General features: G+C 35.2%; 1 protein-coding gene across 2 annotated transcripts in view; it reads left to right on the top strand.

Annotated features, from left to right (window-relative positions):
- The first annotated feature begins 757 nt into the window (after window positions 1-757).
- Uqcc1 (Ubiquinol-cytochrome c reductase complex assembly factor 1) overlaps window positions 758-14,831 on the top strand; it is a 145,103-nt gene continuing 131,029 nt past the window's right edge. For both annotated transcript variants that reach the window (XM_090405338.1, XM_090405337.1), the window contains exons 1-2: window positions 758-1,005; window positions 14,350-14,594. In XM_090405338.1, the coding sequence (XP_090261464.1) occupies window positions 14,358-14,594 (237 nt within the window). In that variant the 5' untranslated portion in view covers window positions 758-1,005; window positions 14,350-14,357. The remainder of the gene's footprint in view (window positions 1,006-14,349; window positions 14,595-14,831) is intronic.

Raw genomic sequence — 14,831 nt, 5'->3', positions numbered from 1 at the left:
GTTAGCTGATTTTTTTTTTTTTTTACTCAACTCATCCAAAGACCCCACTCCCTCTGCTGGCCCAGCCTGAAGTATACTGTATTTATTGCACTGTAATCTGCCATATATATGGGAAATAGGATGCACAATTCCTATCAGACAAAAGGAACATAAACGACACATTAAATATGATAGCTATGGTGAAGCTGGCCTTTCTGATCATGCCCTGAACACTTTACATAGAATTGACTGAAAAAGCACCAGTTGTTTACATCACACCAAAACATGGTATGAACGCAAATTTAAGGAAGCCTGTGAGATTCTTATCAACTACCCTAATCTGAACAATAATGATTGTCTAAAAATCCCAAGCATATGGAAGGCACATATTCTACCTACAGAACCTTTCTCCCTAAGAGTTAACTATATACAGGACTGTAGATAATTCAGAATCCTAAATCTAATATAACAATTGTAATGTTAATAATAGGACATCATTGTTACTGTAAGAAAACTATCTATAAGAAAGAATTTTTCTCTCATGTTATTTTAAATAGAATTTAGCTTTCATGTATATTTGTATATACTCCAGATGATGACCTTGATATGAATGACGAAACGTCGGGAAATTTAAATAGTTATTTATAACACGGTTGTAAAGTCCATAATTTCTAAAATGAATTACACTACCATTATTTAATCTGAAATATGCACGTGACTAATATATTATTTTTTTCGCTAGAGTGCGCTCTTTTACCATGTGGTATGCTGTTATAACTGCCGATACAAGTATTAGTGAATCTAAATGGTGCAGTCCTTCACTTTAGTTAATTATAGTTAATAGTGTGCTTGCAAATAAAATGGTAGCATTGAATTATATGTGGAACTTGCAAGTAATCTGTTATGTGCTCTCTACAGCATTTATAGCATCTGGATCATGTTGCTAGGTTCTTACTAACAACAATCACTGCTCTTACAGACTACTTGACTCTTCGCTTATATTGTTTTATCTATTTCACTTAAAGTGTAAATAATATCCAGTGATTTTTTTAAAATATATGATCCTGTTTAAATACTGTTTTGAATTTTTTTTCGTTTTGTTTTACATATAACCAGTGTTTTAAGTTGGTTTTCTAATCCGAAAAATTAGTAAAATATATTAATGCTATTTTCAGGCTTTCTCAATCCTCCTGGCAACATCAGCGATATATGCCATATTGTAAACTATCAGAAAAGTCAGCCTAGGTATGAAGACCATATTACCTGCTTGTATGATGGAAAAACAAAACACTCATAGAAACAGTACAGGATGTAGTTGCACTGTCCATATGGATTCGACCTTGAAAGACAATGGAAAAGCATTAGAAACAGAACACATTAAGGATTTTAAGTTGGAATATTTGTTCCTTAAATCTAAAACAAGTAGAACTTGTTAAAGAATTGGATAAACAAAATGTAAAAATAGCCTGCATATCAGAAACAAAAAAGAAAAGTAAAGGATGTATAAATTAAATATCACATATTTTTCAGTGGAATCTTGAGAAACAAGAAAGAGCTAAAGAAAGTGTAGGAATAAGAATACATGAGAATTTTCAAAATAAAATAAATGAATGTGAATATCTATCTGAAAGAATAAAAATAAAACTTTAAATATAATTATTACGTGACATCTCCAGGGAGTCCTAAGACTCATTGAGGGAAGGAACCTACTCTACAAGTCTGTCTCTACCACTCAATCCACCGACTATAATGAACTGCGAAAAATCTATGCCCATGGTGGGATTTGAACCCATAGGCTTTTGGCTCAAGAGCAGATACGCTAACCACTCAGCCAACCATGCCAGCATTGGTTAGGGCCTATAGTCCTGAAAAAGGAAAACAAACCAGAAAGTGAAGAATATTATGAAACACTACAGAAAACTTAAAAAAAAAACTATTATGATTACAGCTATTTTGCCTGCTTCAGTTTAGGAGTACCCCTTAAAAAAAAAAAAAAAATTCAGCTTAATAATACCAGCACAGGAATAAAGCACAAGGATTGGTAGTACTAGGGACGTCTCAAAGATTCAGTGAAACAACTGAAAGCTCAAATGGAATAACATTACTTCAGTTTTGTGCAGATAATGAATTTAGAATAAATAATATTTTTTTTTAACTATGAGTAAACACAAAATGATGTGCGTAAATGGCTAAAAAATCTACCATGTATAGTAATGAATAGAACAGTAAAACCAGATGAAAAATTGGATATTCAAGTTCTAACATCTGTAGACATTGGAAGCAATTAACTTTAACAAAATATAAAAAAAAGTGAAAACCAAGCTTAAGAATTAACAAAGAAATAAATTTAAGGTGCAATTATTACAATAAGATAGTGGAAGAATACTTTACCAAAACTGAAAGAGCAATTTTGAGAAAATGCAGTCGTAATGAGGACTGTATAGATTCTCATTGGGAAAAATTCAAACTGAATAATAAACAAGCAGCATATGAATCACTGGGACAGAAACCAACACATACAAAACAGGTTTGGCTACCTGGTAAACTGAAAAAACAAAAGCAATATAAAAAAATGCATTTAATAAACATTTGTAAGATAAAGCCAGCAAAGGTTGGTCGATTGGTAAAGCCTCTGCTACTAATGGCTTGCAAAAAGATAAGCGAGTTTGAGCTTGGTTAGTAGTTGGAAGGGGTTCAATCGTTTGATGCTGTTAGCACATTCTCCCTCGATGAGTCTTTGGACTCCCTGGAGGTGTCATAATAATAATAATAAGACTAATATAGCTAAATATGAAGAGTATAAAAGAATCATCATCAGTTTCTTGAATATTTATCTTCAAGTGGTGTTCAGGCTAGCAAAATAGCAGTAACACAATTAATTTACATTATTATGAATCTCTTATCAATTATTTTCCTCCTAGTGTGATACTTGTCATCACTCCAGTATTACCATATCTAACATTTTGTTCTTCTAAGGTACTTCTGACTGAATCATTCCACCCAAATTTTAGTTTTCCTGTGGGTCTTTTTCCTGCCATCTGGGCAACAAACACTTGTTTTCCTAACTATACCACTTTAGTTTACCCATGCTCACACATTCTTGAATGCAAACAATGTCACGTTCCTTCCTGAAGTCTTCATTTTTAATGTATTTCTGCCATTGATGTCATCTATTCAGGTTACTACTTTTTGTTCAGGACTCTCATATCTGTGGTCTCTAATCTTTGATAAAGTGCTTCATTTTTAACCCAGCTCTCAGATCCATAAATTCAAACTGATTTGAACACTGTCTTGTGTAGTGCTAGTTTAGTGTTTTGGCTATTTTTTTCTCTTATTCAATATATAAATTTATTCAACGGACTCCTCACCATACCCGCTTTGCTTTTCTGGTCTTTTTTTCTAAGTTTAATTTGCCGTGTTCACTAAAAACTGCAACATGGTCCCACTACTAAGGTAGAAGTGGAGGAATTTTTTGAGGCTTTAGAAAAAGCAACTGACACAATGAAAAAGGAAAACTTGGTCCTTATTGGGGATCTAAATAGCAGAGTAGGAAATGATTGTGAGACATACAGAAATATTTTGGGAAAATTTGGAGAAAAGAGCAAAGCTAATAATAATGGCAAATATCTGTTGGATTTCTGCTCAAGACATGGACTGGTTATTACTAACACCATCTTCCACCATAAAAATGTGCACAAATTCACATGGAGAGAAGAGGCAAGGAATAAGAAAAGTCTCATTGACTATGTTATTGTTGATAGTGATGTTTTCTCCTAATGTGAGAATTACAGAGGTATTTCCCTACTGAGTGTTCCTGGCAAGATCTATGCAAGTATACTTGAGAAACGGCTGAGAAGAATTGTGGAAGAAAAGCTTGGTGAAGAATAAGCTGGATTCAGGCCAAACAGAGGCTGTCAGGATCAGATCTTCACTTTACGACAAATAGTCGAGAAAGCATGGGAATATAACAAAGATCTGTATTTAAGCTTTGTTGATTTCGAAAAACATTGATTGATTCTGCCAGAGAGGCATGTGGTGAGGTTGTGTGCAAAGATAAAAAAATCAGAACTCCCTGGTGGACACAGGAAGTTAAAGAGGCAGTGAAGGAAAAGAAGAAAGCATATCAAAAGTTCCTGGCAAATAAGTCAGCTTTTACTCTTACAGAATACAGAGACAAATATAAGAAAGCTAAACAGTGTGTAAAACCAGCTAAACAAAAGTCATGGGAGGACTTTGGCAAGAATATAGAAAATAAATATCAAGAAGGTGGCAAAATATTCTGGAGGTTGTTGAAGAAGCTTAGGAATGGAGGAAAGAGTGCTGTAAAAGGAATTAGAGATGATAAAGGTGAAATGAAAACAGGAGAAAAAGATATCCTTGAAGTATGGAGTAATTACTTTGAAAAACTGCTAAATGAAACAAGCAGTGATGACAGCACAGTGATAAAAAACACTGACCAGGCATGCAGTCAGGAATACATATCCATACTTGAAGTAGAAAAAGCCATCAAAGGCTTGAAATGTGGAAAGGCAGCAGGAGTAGATGATATTCGACCAGAAATGCTGAAGTATGGTGGTATAAGAGTCTTACAGTGGCTGCACTGCATAGTTCAGAAAGCCTGGACAGAGGGACGAATTCCCGATGATTGGAGTAGAGCTCTCATAGTACCCATATATAAAAAGGGAAATAAAACTGAATGTGAGAATTACAGAGGTATTTCCCTACTGAGTGTTCCTGGCAAGATCTATGCAAGTATACTTGAGAAACGGTTGAGAAGAATTGTGGAAGAAAAGCTTGGTGAAGAACAAGCTGGATTCAGGCCAAATAGAGGCTGTCAGGATCAGATCTTCACTTTACGACAAATAGTCGAGAAAGCATGGGAATATAACAAAGATCTGTATTTAAGTTTTGTCGATTTGGAAAAGGCATATGACAAGGTGCCAAGAGAGAAGCTATTCAATACGCTGCAGTTATATGGTGTCAATGGGGCATTATATCAAGCAATACTTAGTCTTTATTTGAGTTGTGAGTCAGCAGTTAGAATTGAAGGAAGTACAGGAAGATGGTTTAATGTTAAATCTGGTGTGAGACAAGGATGTACATTATCCCCTCTGTTATTCATTATCTATATGGATCACATTATGAAGCAATGTGGTATTAAACCTGATATCAAAATTGGAGATGTTAATGTCAGCTCTTTGCTTTATGCGGATGATGTTATACTTCTAAATAAATCTGCTACAAGTCTGCAAGATTCTCTGACTAAATTGAATAGCTGTTGTAATAGATATGGTATGAAGGTCAGCAATAAAAAGACAAAGACAATGAAAATAGGCAGAATCATTGAAAATGTCAACTGTGTTGTGAATGGAGAACCTGTGGAACAAGTAAAACATTTCAGCTACTTAGGCACAATTTTTACTGAAGATGGTAAACTAAATATAGAAATAGACAACAGAATCAGCAAAGCTGGTATCGTGGGAAGTCAATTGAATAAATTCATATGGAATAAGAAAGAAATTAGTCGGAACACTAAATTAGCTGTATACAAGACTGTGTTCAAACCAATTTTAACTTATGGATCTGAGAGCTGGGTCAGAAGTAAAACACTTGACCAAAGACTAGAGACCGCAGATATGAGAGTCCTGAGAAAGATTAGAGGCGTGAACAGATGGCATCAATGGCAATATCATATTAAAAATATGGATATTAGGAAAGAACTTGACATTGTCAGCATCCAGGAATGCGTTAGCAGAGCTAATCTCAGATGGTATGGTCACTTAAATAGAATGGGAGAGGAAAGATTAGCAAAACAAGTGTTCTCTGCCAGGTTGGCAGCAAAACGACCCAGAGGAAGACCAAGATATAGGTGGATTGATACGGTACAAAGTGCCTTAGACGATAGAAATATAAGATCTGATAATGTTGGAGTCTTGACAAGTAACAGACTGATTTGGAGGAAAATTGTAGATAAGAAGTTAGTAATGATGTAATTTTTTCATGTAGTACTGTCATATCCTGTACACCCCTTGAGGGTACATGGCAGGAATTTGATGATGATGATGATGATTTCGAAAAAGCATATGATAAGGTGCCAAGAGAGAAGCTATTCAATACGCTGCAGTTATATGGTGTCAATGGGGCATTATATCAAGCAATACTTAGTCTTTATTTGAGTTGTAAGTCAGCAGTTAGAATTGAAGGAAGTACAGGAAGATTTTTTAATGTTAAATCTGGTGTGAGACAAGGATGTACATTATCCCCTCTGTTATTCATTATCTATATGGATCACATTATGAATGAAAGTGGTATTAAACATGATATCAAAATTGGAGATGTTAATATCAGCTCTTTGCTTTATGCGGATGATGTTATACTTCTAAATAAATCTGCTACAAGTCTGCAAGATTCTCTGACTAAATTGAATAGCTGTTGTAATAGATATGGTATGAAGGTCAGCAATAAAAAGACAAAGACAATGAAAATAGGCAGAATCATTGAAAATGTCAACTGTGTTGTGAATGGAAAACCTGTGGAACAAGTAAAACATTTCAGCTACTTAGGCACGATTTTTAATGAAGATGGTAAATTAAATATAGAAATAGACAACAGAATCAGCAAAGCTGGTATGGTGGGAAGTCAATTGAATAAATTCATATGGAATAAGAGAGAAATTAGTCGGAACACTAAATTAGCTGTATACAAGACAGTGTTCAAACCAGTTTTAACTTATGGATCTGAGAGCTGGGTCAGAAGTAAAACACTTGACCAAAGACTAGAGACTGCAGATATGAGAGTCCTGAGAAAGATTATAGGCATGAACAGATGGCATCAATGGCAATATCATATTAAAAACAAGAATATTAGGAAAGAACTTGACATTGTCAGCATCCAGGAATGTGTTAGCAGAGCTAATCTCAGGTGGTATGGTCACTTAAACAGAATGGGCGAAGAAAGATTAGCAAAACAAGTGTTCTCTGCCAGGTTGGCAGCAAAACAACCCAGAGGAAGACCAAGATATAGGTGGATTGATACGGTACAAAGTGCCTTAGACGATAGAAATATAAGATCTGATAATGTTGGAGTCTTGACAAGTAACAGACTGATTTGGAGGAAAATTGTAGATAGGAAGTTAGTAATGATGTAATTTTTTGCATGTAGTACTATCATATCCTGTACATCCCCCACTTGAGGGTACATGGCAGGAATTTGATGATGACGACGACTAAAAACTGCCTGAATAGCTGAAATACTTTACTTATTCTATAGGTGTTCAATTAAGAATGCAACTGAAGTTTTCTATAATCCTGCTTATTTTCATGGTTTTGGTCTTTTTATTACTGATTTTCATGTTAAATTTGTTACAGCTATTATTCAATTTAGTCAGAGAATCCTGGAGATTAGCACTAGATGTGTTTAGAAGTACATCATCTGCAGAAGTACAGCAAAGAAGTACAGAGAAGTACATCTTTAGAAGTACAGCAAAGAGCTGAGTTTGATATCTCTGATTTTAATATCACATTTAATGCTATATGGCAATTTCATATTGAAATTCATAAGATGAAGAATTAGAGCAGAAATAAGCATCCTAGTCTTACATGTAATTTTTCATCAAACCTTCAATTGTATTTTCTTCACTTCTTATTTGCTGAGTTACAACTTAAATTTAGACTGTGTATTGTTCTGTATAATATTCCATTTACCTCATATGATTAGTGTTTTGAAAATCATTTCTCTGAGCACCTTGCCTTATGCTTTTTCCAGAATTACAAAACTTAGTACATATTATTATTATTATTATTACATGACACCTCTCATCGAGGGAGAGCACCTACTCTACAACTTTCTGATTCCACTACTCAATCCACCAACTACAACTACACTAAAGCCATCTACTGCCCATCACCACTACTAGTATTTTCAGAGACAATCACAAACATTCATGCCCACAGCAGGATCCTTGTTATATTCCCATGATTTTACAACTGCTTGTAATAAAGTGAAAATCTGATCTTGACAACCTCTGTTCATCCTGAATCCAGTTTGTTCTTCTCCAAGATTCTCTTCTGTAATTTTTCTCAGCCTGTTTTCAAGTATGCTTGCATAAATCTTATCTGGAACAAACACTTAGTAGAAAAATTCCTGTGTATTTCTCACATTCAACTTTATATTTTTATAGATAGGAACTATGAGAGCTCTACTCCAGTGATCTGGAATTCAATCTTCTGACCAGGCCCACTGAATTATGCAGTGTAGCTACTGCTAAAATTTTATACTTTTATATGCTTAAGCAGTTGAAGAAGCAACTAGAGGCTTTAATGGTTTAGATCTGGTGATAACTTTGCAAGTTGTAGTTGTTAATGAGATGTTGACTCTGCCATCATTTGGTGAGAGTGATCATGAGGTGCTTGTTTGGGAAGTGATGAAACAAGAAAAGGTTACTGCCAAAAATTGGATATATGTGGAAGTATAAAGCTGGTGATTATAGGGAGCTCTATAGTCAGCATCAGTACACCGGGTAGATGAGCTGAGTGAAAAAGATGTTGACAATGTATGGAAATTCACAAGGCAGTGTCTGACAGAAGCAATGTATAACCTGCATACCAAGGGTTAAACAAGTAAATAGAGTAGGAATGAAATGGATGAACAGTGAAATCAAGCAAGCTGTGCTGGAAAAGGAAATTCTAAAGAGGAGGTGCAAGACAGTTGGTGGTGATCAGATCCATGAAGAGTATAAAGAGAAAGGTGACGAGCATGGTAAAGAAAGAAAAGGTGCAGTATGAGAGTAGATTGGTGCTGGTCAATTTAACCATACTGACTGAAGTTGGTTGGGTGATTGGTAGACATTTATGTTAGGATTTTATCTGATTAATCCAGATGAGATGTAGAAGACGAGAGGGGAATAAACCAGAGGTTATACCTGGAAGTTATGTAAGAGTGTGGTGAAGAGGGATGTGAGGAGTAGATTTTTTTTACATGGAGAATTGTTAGTGAATGGAACACATTAAAATTCTTTAAATTCATTAAAAAAATTTTAATTTATTTAAATTTAAATTTTTTAAAAATTCTTTAAATTCATTAAAAATTCTCTAGCAGCAAAGTCATCCTTGATGACTTTGATGGCTACAGTTCCAGCTGGCTCCCTTTTTCAAATTCTGCTGACCAAGCTTGATTAGAAGCAGAGTTATTTGGAGGTAACAATTTAACAATTGCATGTAACAATTTAAAGCAGATCATTCATATTAGAACCAAGATTTCTGATGATCCTCTTCACATGCCCCAACACTGGATCTTTTCTTAACTAGTTCTCCTTCCAGGTACTGTTAAGGTGACTGCTCCTTTTAGTAATTCAGGTTACTCTCATGCAAGTTTCATCTCTTGTGGAACATCCTCTCAACATTCACAACCTTGTGTTGTCTTATATCACAACAATGTCAACTAGGATGATATCCATGACTTCTACTACTTCGTTCCATGGTCAAACTTTAGATACTTGATGTGATCTTGTTATAGAAATTATCCATTTTGGAATGGCAGTTTTCTTTCCTCGTTCTGTTCAAAATTCCTGCCATGTATCCATGTCATTTGGTTTTCCAACAAGTGTGCCAGGGCAGTCAAAAAAAAAAAACCCTACTTATTTGGGATTGGCTAGAAATAAAAAAAAAACAAATTTCAGCTTCGTTCAATGCTTACACCTATCCGACTTTGATAAGGCTAAATATAAAAAACTTGTCACCTGTGCCAATGGGAGTTATGCCTTCTGGTCCCTTGCAAAAGCCATTGGGCATAAGTTTTGTCCATTTGTGCTTCCATCTCTTTCTCATCCAAATGGTACCATTTCTCAAGGCTGACCTCCTGGCATACTAGATTATGAAGGCAGATCACCTCCTGCTCCTTTACCTGGTACATACCATTATATAGCCTCCTGTGGTCTTCTGTCAAAAAGACATTGGAAGAATCTTGAACAGCTGGGATACCAAAAAGGCTTTTGGTCCTAATGGAATCCCACCAGTTGTGTTCAACAGATGTTCTGATCTGTTCTTTATCATCTAATACACTATATTATACTCAGCTAGCCTCCACCCTACAGCATGGAAGCAAGCTTACATATAGCCAATTCAAAAAAAGAAAAAGTGATGTGTCTACCATCCAACCATTGAACTGTTGCTCTCACCTAAGTGTTGTCGAGAGTAGTGGAAAAGGTCTTCAACAATCAACTTCTTTGATATCCTACAGTCAACTAATCAGTGACCATCAACATGGCTTTTGCCAATCAAGATCCACAGCAGGGGTGCTTAAGGGTCAAAGCTGTTTAACTGAGAGGAGACCTCCACATAGCCTTTAAAGGAATGCGGAGAACCGACCAGAGCTTCTGACCTAATGTCCAATCCTCACCTTCTCGTGGTGCACCCTGTTGGGTATCTACTTGGATACTGAATGAACGAGGATGGGCTAGCAATTTGGGATTTAGCCGACCAAATTGTATTCTTATTGGTTAAACCAAAATAAAAAATGATGGTACAACATGACAAAATTTCATGCCGGCTGGGGCATTGCCCGGTTAAACAAGGCCCCCATTGTTTTTGCCAGAGAACCAGGGCAAACAGTCAGCTACTGGAACAAATCTGAAAACAAACCCCAATTCAACATCACCAGAGTTAAAGATCGGTACTGTCAACATAAGAAGCCTGAATGGCAAAGAAATGGAGCTAGCTGAGGAATTAGATAAGTACCAGATCAACAAATAGGGGTGACTGAAACAAAAAAGACCAAAACTGGTGAGATCTTTCTGAGCAATAAATACAAAATGTTATATTCAGGCAATGACAATCAAGGAAAAGGAGTAGCCATAGTATTCAACACAAAATATGAGGCTAATCTTGAATGGCAGGCAGTCTCAAGTAGGGTGATGTGGACAAATATGAGAATGGAGAACTGAACAATGAGACTTATTTGTGCCTATGGTCTCACAGAACGTTCTACTAAGGTAGAAGTAGATGAATTTTTTGAGGCTTTAGAAATAGCATCTGACACAATAAAAGTTGAACAGCTCTCAGATGTGAACTGTAGACTAAAATACACAAAGATTATTGAAGAAAAAATGAGAGTTTGAGAACAGGAATCAAACCTTGGAGATTCAGTGGCAAACTCTGAAGAAAACATTGATTGATTCTGCCAGAGAGGCATGTGGTGAGGTTGTCTGCAAGGTTATAAAAAATCAGAACTCCCTGGTGGACACAAGAAGTTAAAGAGGCGGTGAAGGAAAAGAAGAAAGCATATCAAAAGTTCTTGTCAAATAAGTCAGCTTGTACTCTTAGAGAATATAGAGACAAATGCAAGAATGCTAAACACTGTGTAAAACTAGCTAAACAAAAGTCATGGGAGGACTTTGGCAAGAATATAGAAAATAAATATCAAGAAGGTGGCAAAATATTCTGGAGGTTGTTGAAGAAGCTTAGGAATGGAGGAAAGAGTGCTGTAAAAGGAGTTAGAAATGATAAAGGTGACATGAAAACTGGAGAAAAAGATATCCTTGAAGTATGGAATAATTACTTTGCAAAACTGCTAAATGAAACAAGCAGTGATGACAGCACAGTGGTAAAAAACACTGATCAGGCATGCAGGCAGGAATACATACCCATACTTGAAGTAGAAAAAGCCATCAAAGGCTTGAAATGTGGAAAGGCAGCTGGAGTAGATGATATTCGACCAGAAATGCTGAAGTATGGTGGTATTATATATTATATATCTTACAGTGGCTGCACTGCATAGTTCAGAAAGCCTGGACAGAGGGACGAATTCCTGATGATTGGAGTAGAGCTCTCATAGTACCCATATATAAAAAGGGAAATAAAATTGAATGTGAGAATTACAGAGGTATTTCTCTACTGATCTTATCAAGGTCATTATTCCTGATAGGAATAATGAGTGTTCCTGGCAAGATCTATGCAAGTATACTTGAGAAATGGTTGAGAAGAATTGTGGAAGAAAAGCTTGGTGAAGAACAAGCTGGATTCAGGCCAAACAGAGGCTGTCAGGATCAGATCTTCACTTTACGACAAATAGTCGAGAAAGCATGGGAATATAACAAAGATCTGTATTAAGCTTTGTTGATTTGGAAAAGGCATATGATAAGGTGCCAAGAGAGAAGCTATTCAATACGCTGCAGTTATATGGTGTCAATGGGGCATTATATCAAGCAATACTTAGTCTTTATTTGAGTTGTAAGTCAGCAGGTAGAATTGAAGGAAGTACAGGAAGATGGTTTAATGTTAAATCTGGTGTGAGACAAGGATGTACATTATCCCCTCTGTTATTCATTATCTATATGGATCACATTATGAAGGAAAGTGGTATTAAACATGATATCAAAATTGGAGAGATGTTAATGTCAGCTCTTTGCTTTATGCGGATGATGTTATACTTCTAAATAAATCTGCTACAAGTCTGCAAGATTCTCTGACTAAATTGAATAGCTGTTGTAATAGATATGGTATGAAGGTCAGCAATAAAAAGACAAAGACAATGAAAATAGGCAGAATCATTGAAAATGTCAACTGTATTGTGAATGGAAAACCTGTGGAACAAGTAAAACATTTCAGCTACTTAGGCACGATTTTTAATGAAGATGGTAAATTAAATATAGAAATAGACAACAGAATCAGCAAAGCTGGTATGGTGGGAAGTCAATTGAATAAATTCATATGGAATAAGAGAGAAATTAGTCGGAACACTAAATTAGCTGTATACAAGACAGTGTTCAAACCAGTTTTAACTTATGGATCTGAGAGCTGGGTCAGAAGTAAAACACTTGACCAAAGACTAGAGACCGCAGATATGAGAGTCCTGAGAAAGATTAGAGGCGTGAAATGATGGCATCAATGGCAATATCATATTAAAAACGAGGATATTAGGAAAGAACTTGACATTGTCAGCATCCAGGAATGCGTTAGAAGAGCTAATCTCAGATGGTATGGTCACCTAAACAGAATGGGCGAGGAAAGATTAGCAAAACAAGGGCTCTCTGCCAGGTTGGCAGGAAAACGACCCAGAGGAAGACCAAGATATAGGCGGATTGATACGGCACAAAGTGCCTTAGACGATAGAAATATAAGATCTGATAATGTTGGAGTCTTGACAAGTAACAGACTGATTTGGAGGAAAATTGTAAATAGGAAGTTAGTAATGATATAATTTTTTCATGTAGTACTATCATATCCTGTACACCCCTTCTGGGTACATGGCAGGAATTTGATGATAATGATGAGATCCACAGCAGATTGGCCAACATTGCCCACCTCTGGACACATGCCATGAATAAGTTTGGAGAAATCTAGATCAAAATATCAAATTGTAAACAGATGACATAATGATAAAATTATAGAACAATGGAATCTTAGGGAAAAAAAAATTTAATGTTTTTAGAATTTCAGCTAAGTTTCCTAGCCATTGTCAATACATTTGAAAAGAGATAAATACAATGAGACTAACACTTAAATTGCAAGTGCATAACAATATATGCTATCAACTGCACGAGGATAACTCCATCTACAAATATTAGAATTCAGATAAATAATTAATACATAATGAATAAATTTAAATAATTACAATTTTCAGAAACATAGGAATGAGGAGTGTTATTTAGGATGACTTCCCAAAAATGGGAAAGTTTAAGACAATCTTTTTTGTTAAGGTACTATGAATGTGGACTTCACAATTTTCTTTATATAATCTTTCAAGAAGAAATTAACTTTTGTGTAGGACTTTAGTTTTGTTCCAGTAAATTCTATGTGTAGTGTGGTTAGCTAAATTAGACTTATCAGACTCTTGAAGTAAAATATACTCAATGATCTTGTAGACAAATCTGAGCTGAACATCTGTCCATGTCTTACTCTCTCTCTTATCCTGGAGTTTATAGGATACTTGTTGACAAACAAGGATCTTATGGGCATTCACAAACATCTGTACCTAAGTGGGTATTCCTGGAACTATTGCAAACCACATCGTTTTGGTTGGACACAGGATACACTATCCACTTGGCCAGCGAGGTCATTTGACCAACCATTCGGTCAGCCAGCTTGATGAATTTTAAGTTGTTTTAGAATTCATTCCAAAAATTCTAGAAGAAAGGTCAGAGAAGGTAAATTTAAACTTTTATGTTCTGTGCATAATATATAGGTTGAATTGATGTGATGGTGTTTCTCCAAAAAATAAATAAATAAAATAACAAAAAAAAATTGCATTATGATTTTGCTCTAAAATTGTATTAATAGTAATTCAGTCTGAATTTTTATGATTGTGGCTATACTATATTTTTGTGTTTCATTTAATTACTACAATTCATTATATGTTTATTTTAATTTATTCCAGGTAACACTATGAATTCATTATTTTGTATTTTGAGTCAGTCCATATCAAGTTTTCACATGTGTCGAAAATTGCCATTTCTAACCAGAATGGACCACGTATATACTACAGCTTTTCCATCTCTTTTTTGGAATTCTCTGTTAAGATTTCCTCCAGATAGAAGCAAATATAGTTCCTGTTGTTTCAGAAACAACAATCTAATAAGGAAAGTTTCACATAGAAGTTTCACAAAATCAAATATTATCAAGGTATGATATTTATAAGATAGGAAAAGCTGGATAATTTGATTATAAATAAAATTGTTGCAAACTTTGTTATCAATTATAAATTGTTATTTATTTTTTTTTTCTGAGAATGATAGAAAATTTTCACAGCAGTTACTTCCCGTTTGATATCAAATGAAAATGTTCTAACAGTATAGAGACACAATCCCTCCCATCCATCCATCCATCCAATTCTCATCCATCTAAGATGGGTTGAGTACC

Source organism: Typopeltis vanoorti, chromosome 15 (genome assembly GCF_054136105.1).
Source record: "Typopeltis vanoorti isolate ZY-2024b chromosome 15, IOZ_Tvanoo_1.0, whole genome shotgun sequence".
Lineage (NCBI taxonomy): Eukaryota > Metazoa > Arthropoda > Arachnida > Uropygi > Thelyphonidae > Typopeltis > Typopeltis vanoorti.
The sequence above is the reverse complement of the archived record's forward strand: the minus strand, read 5'-3'. Positions and strand labels throughout refer to the sequence as shown.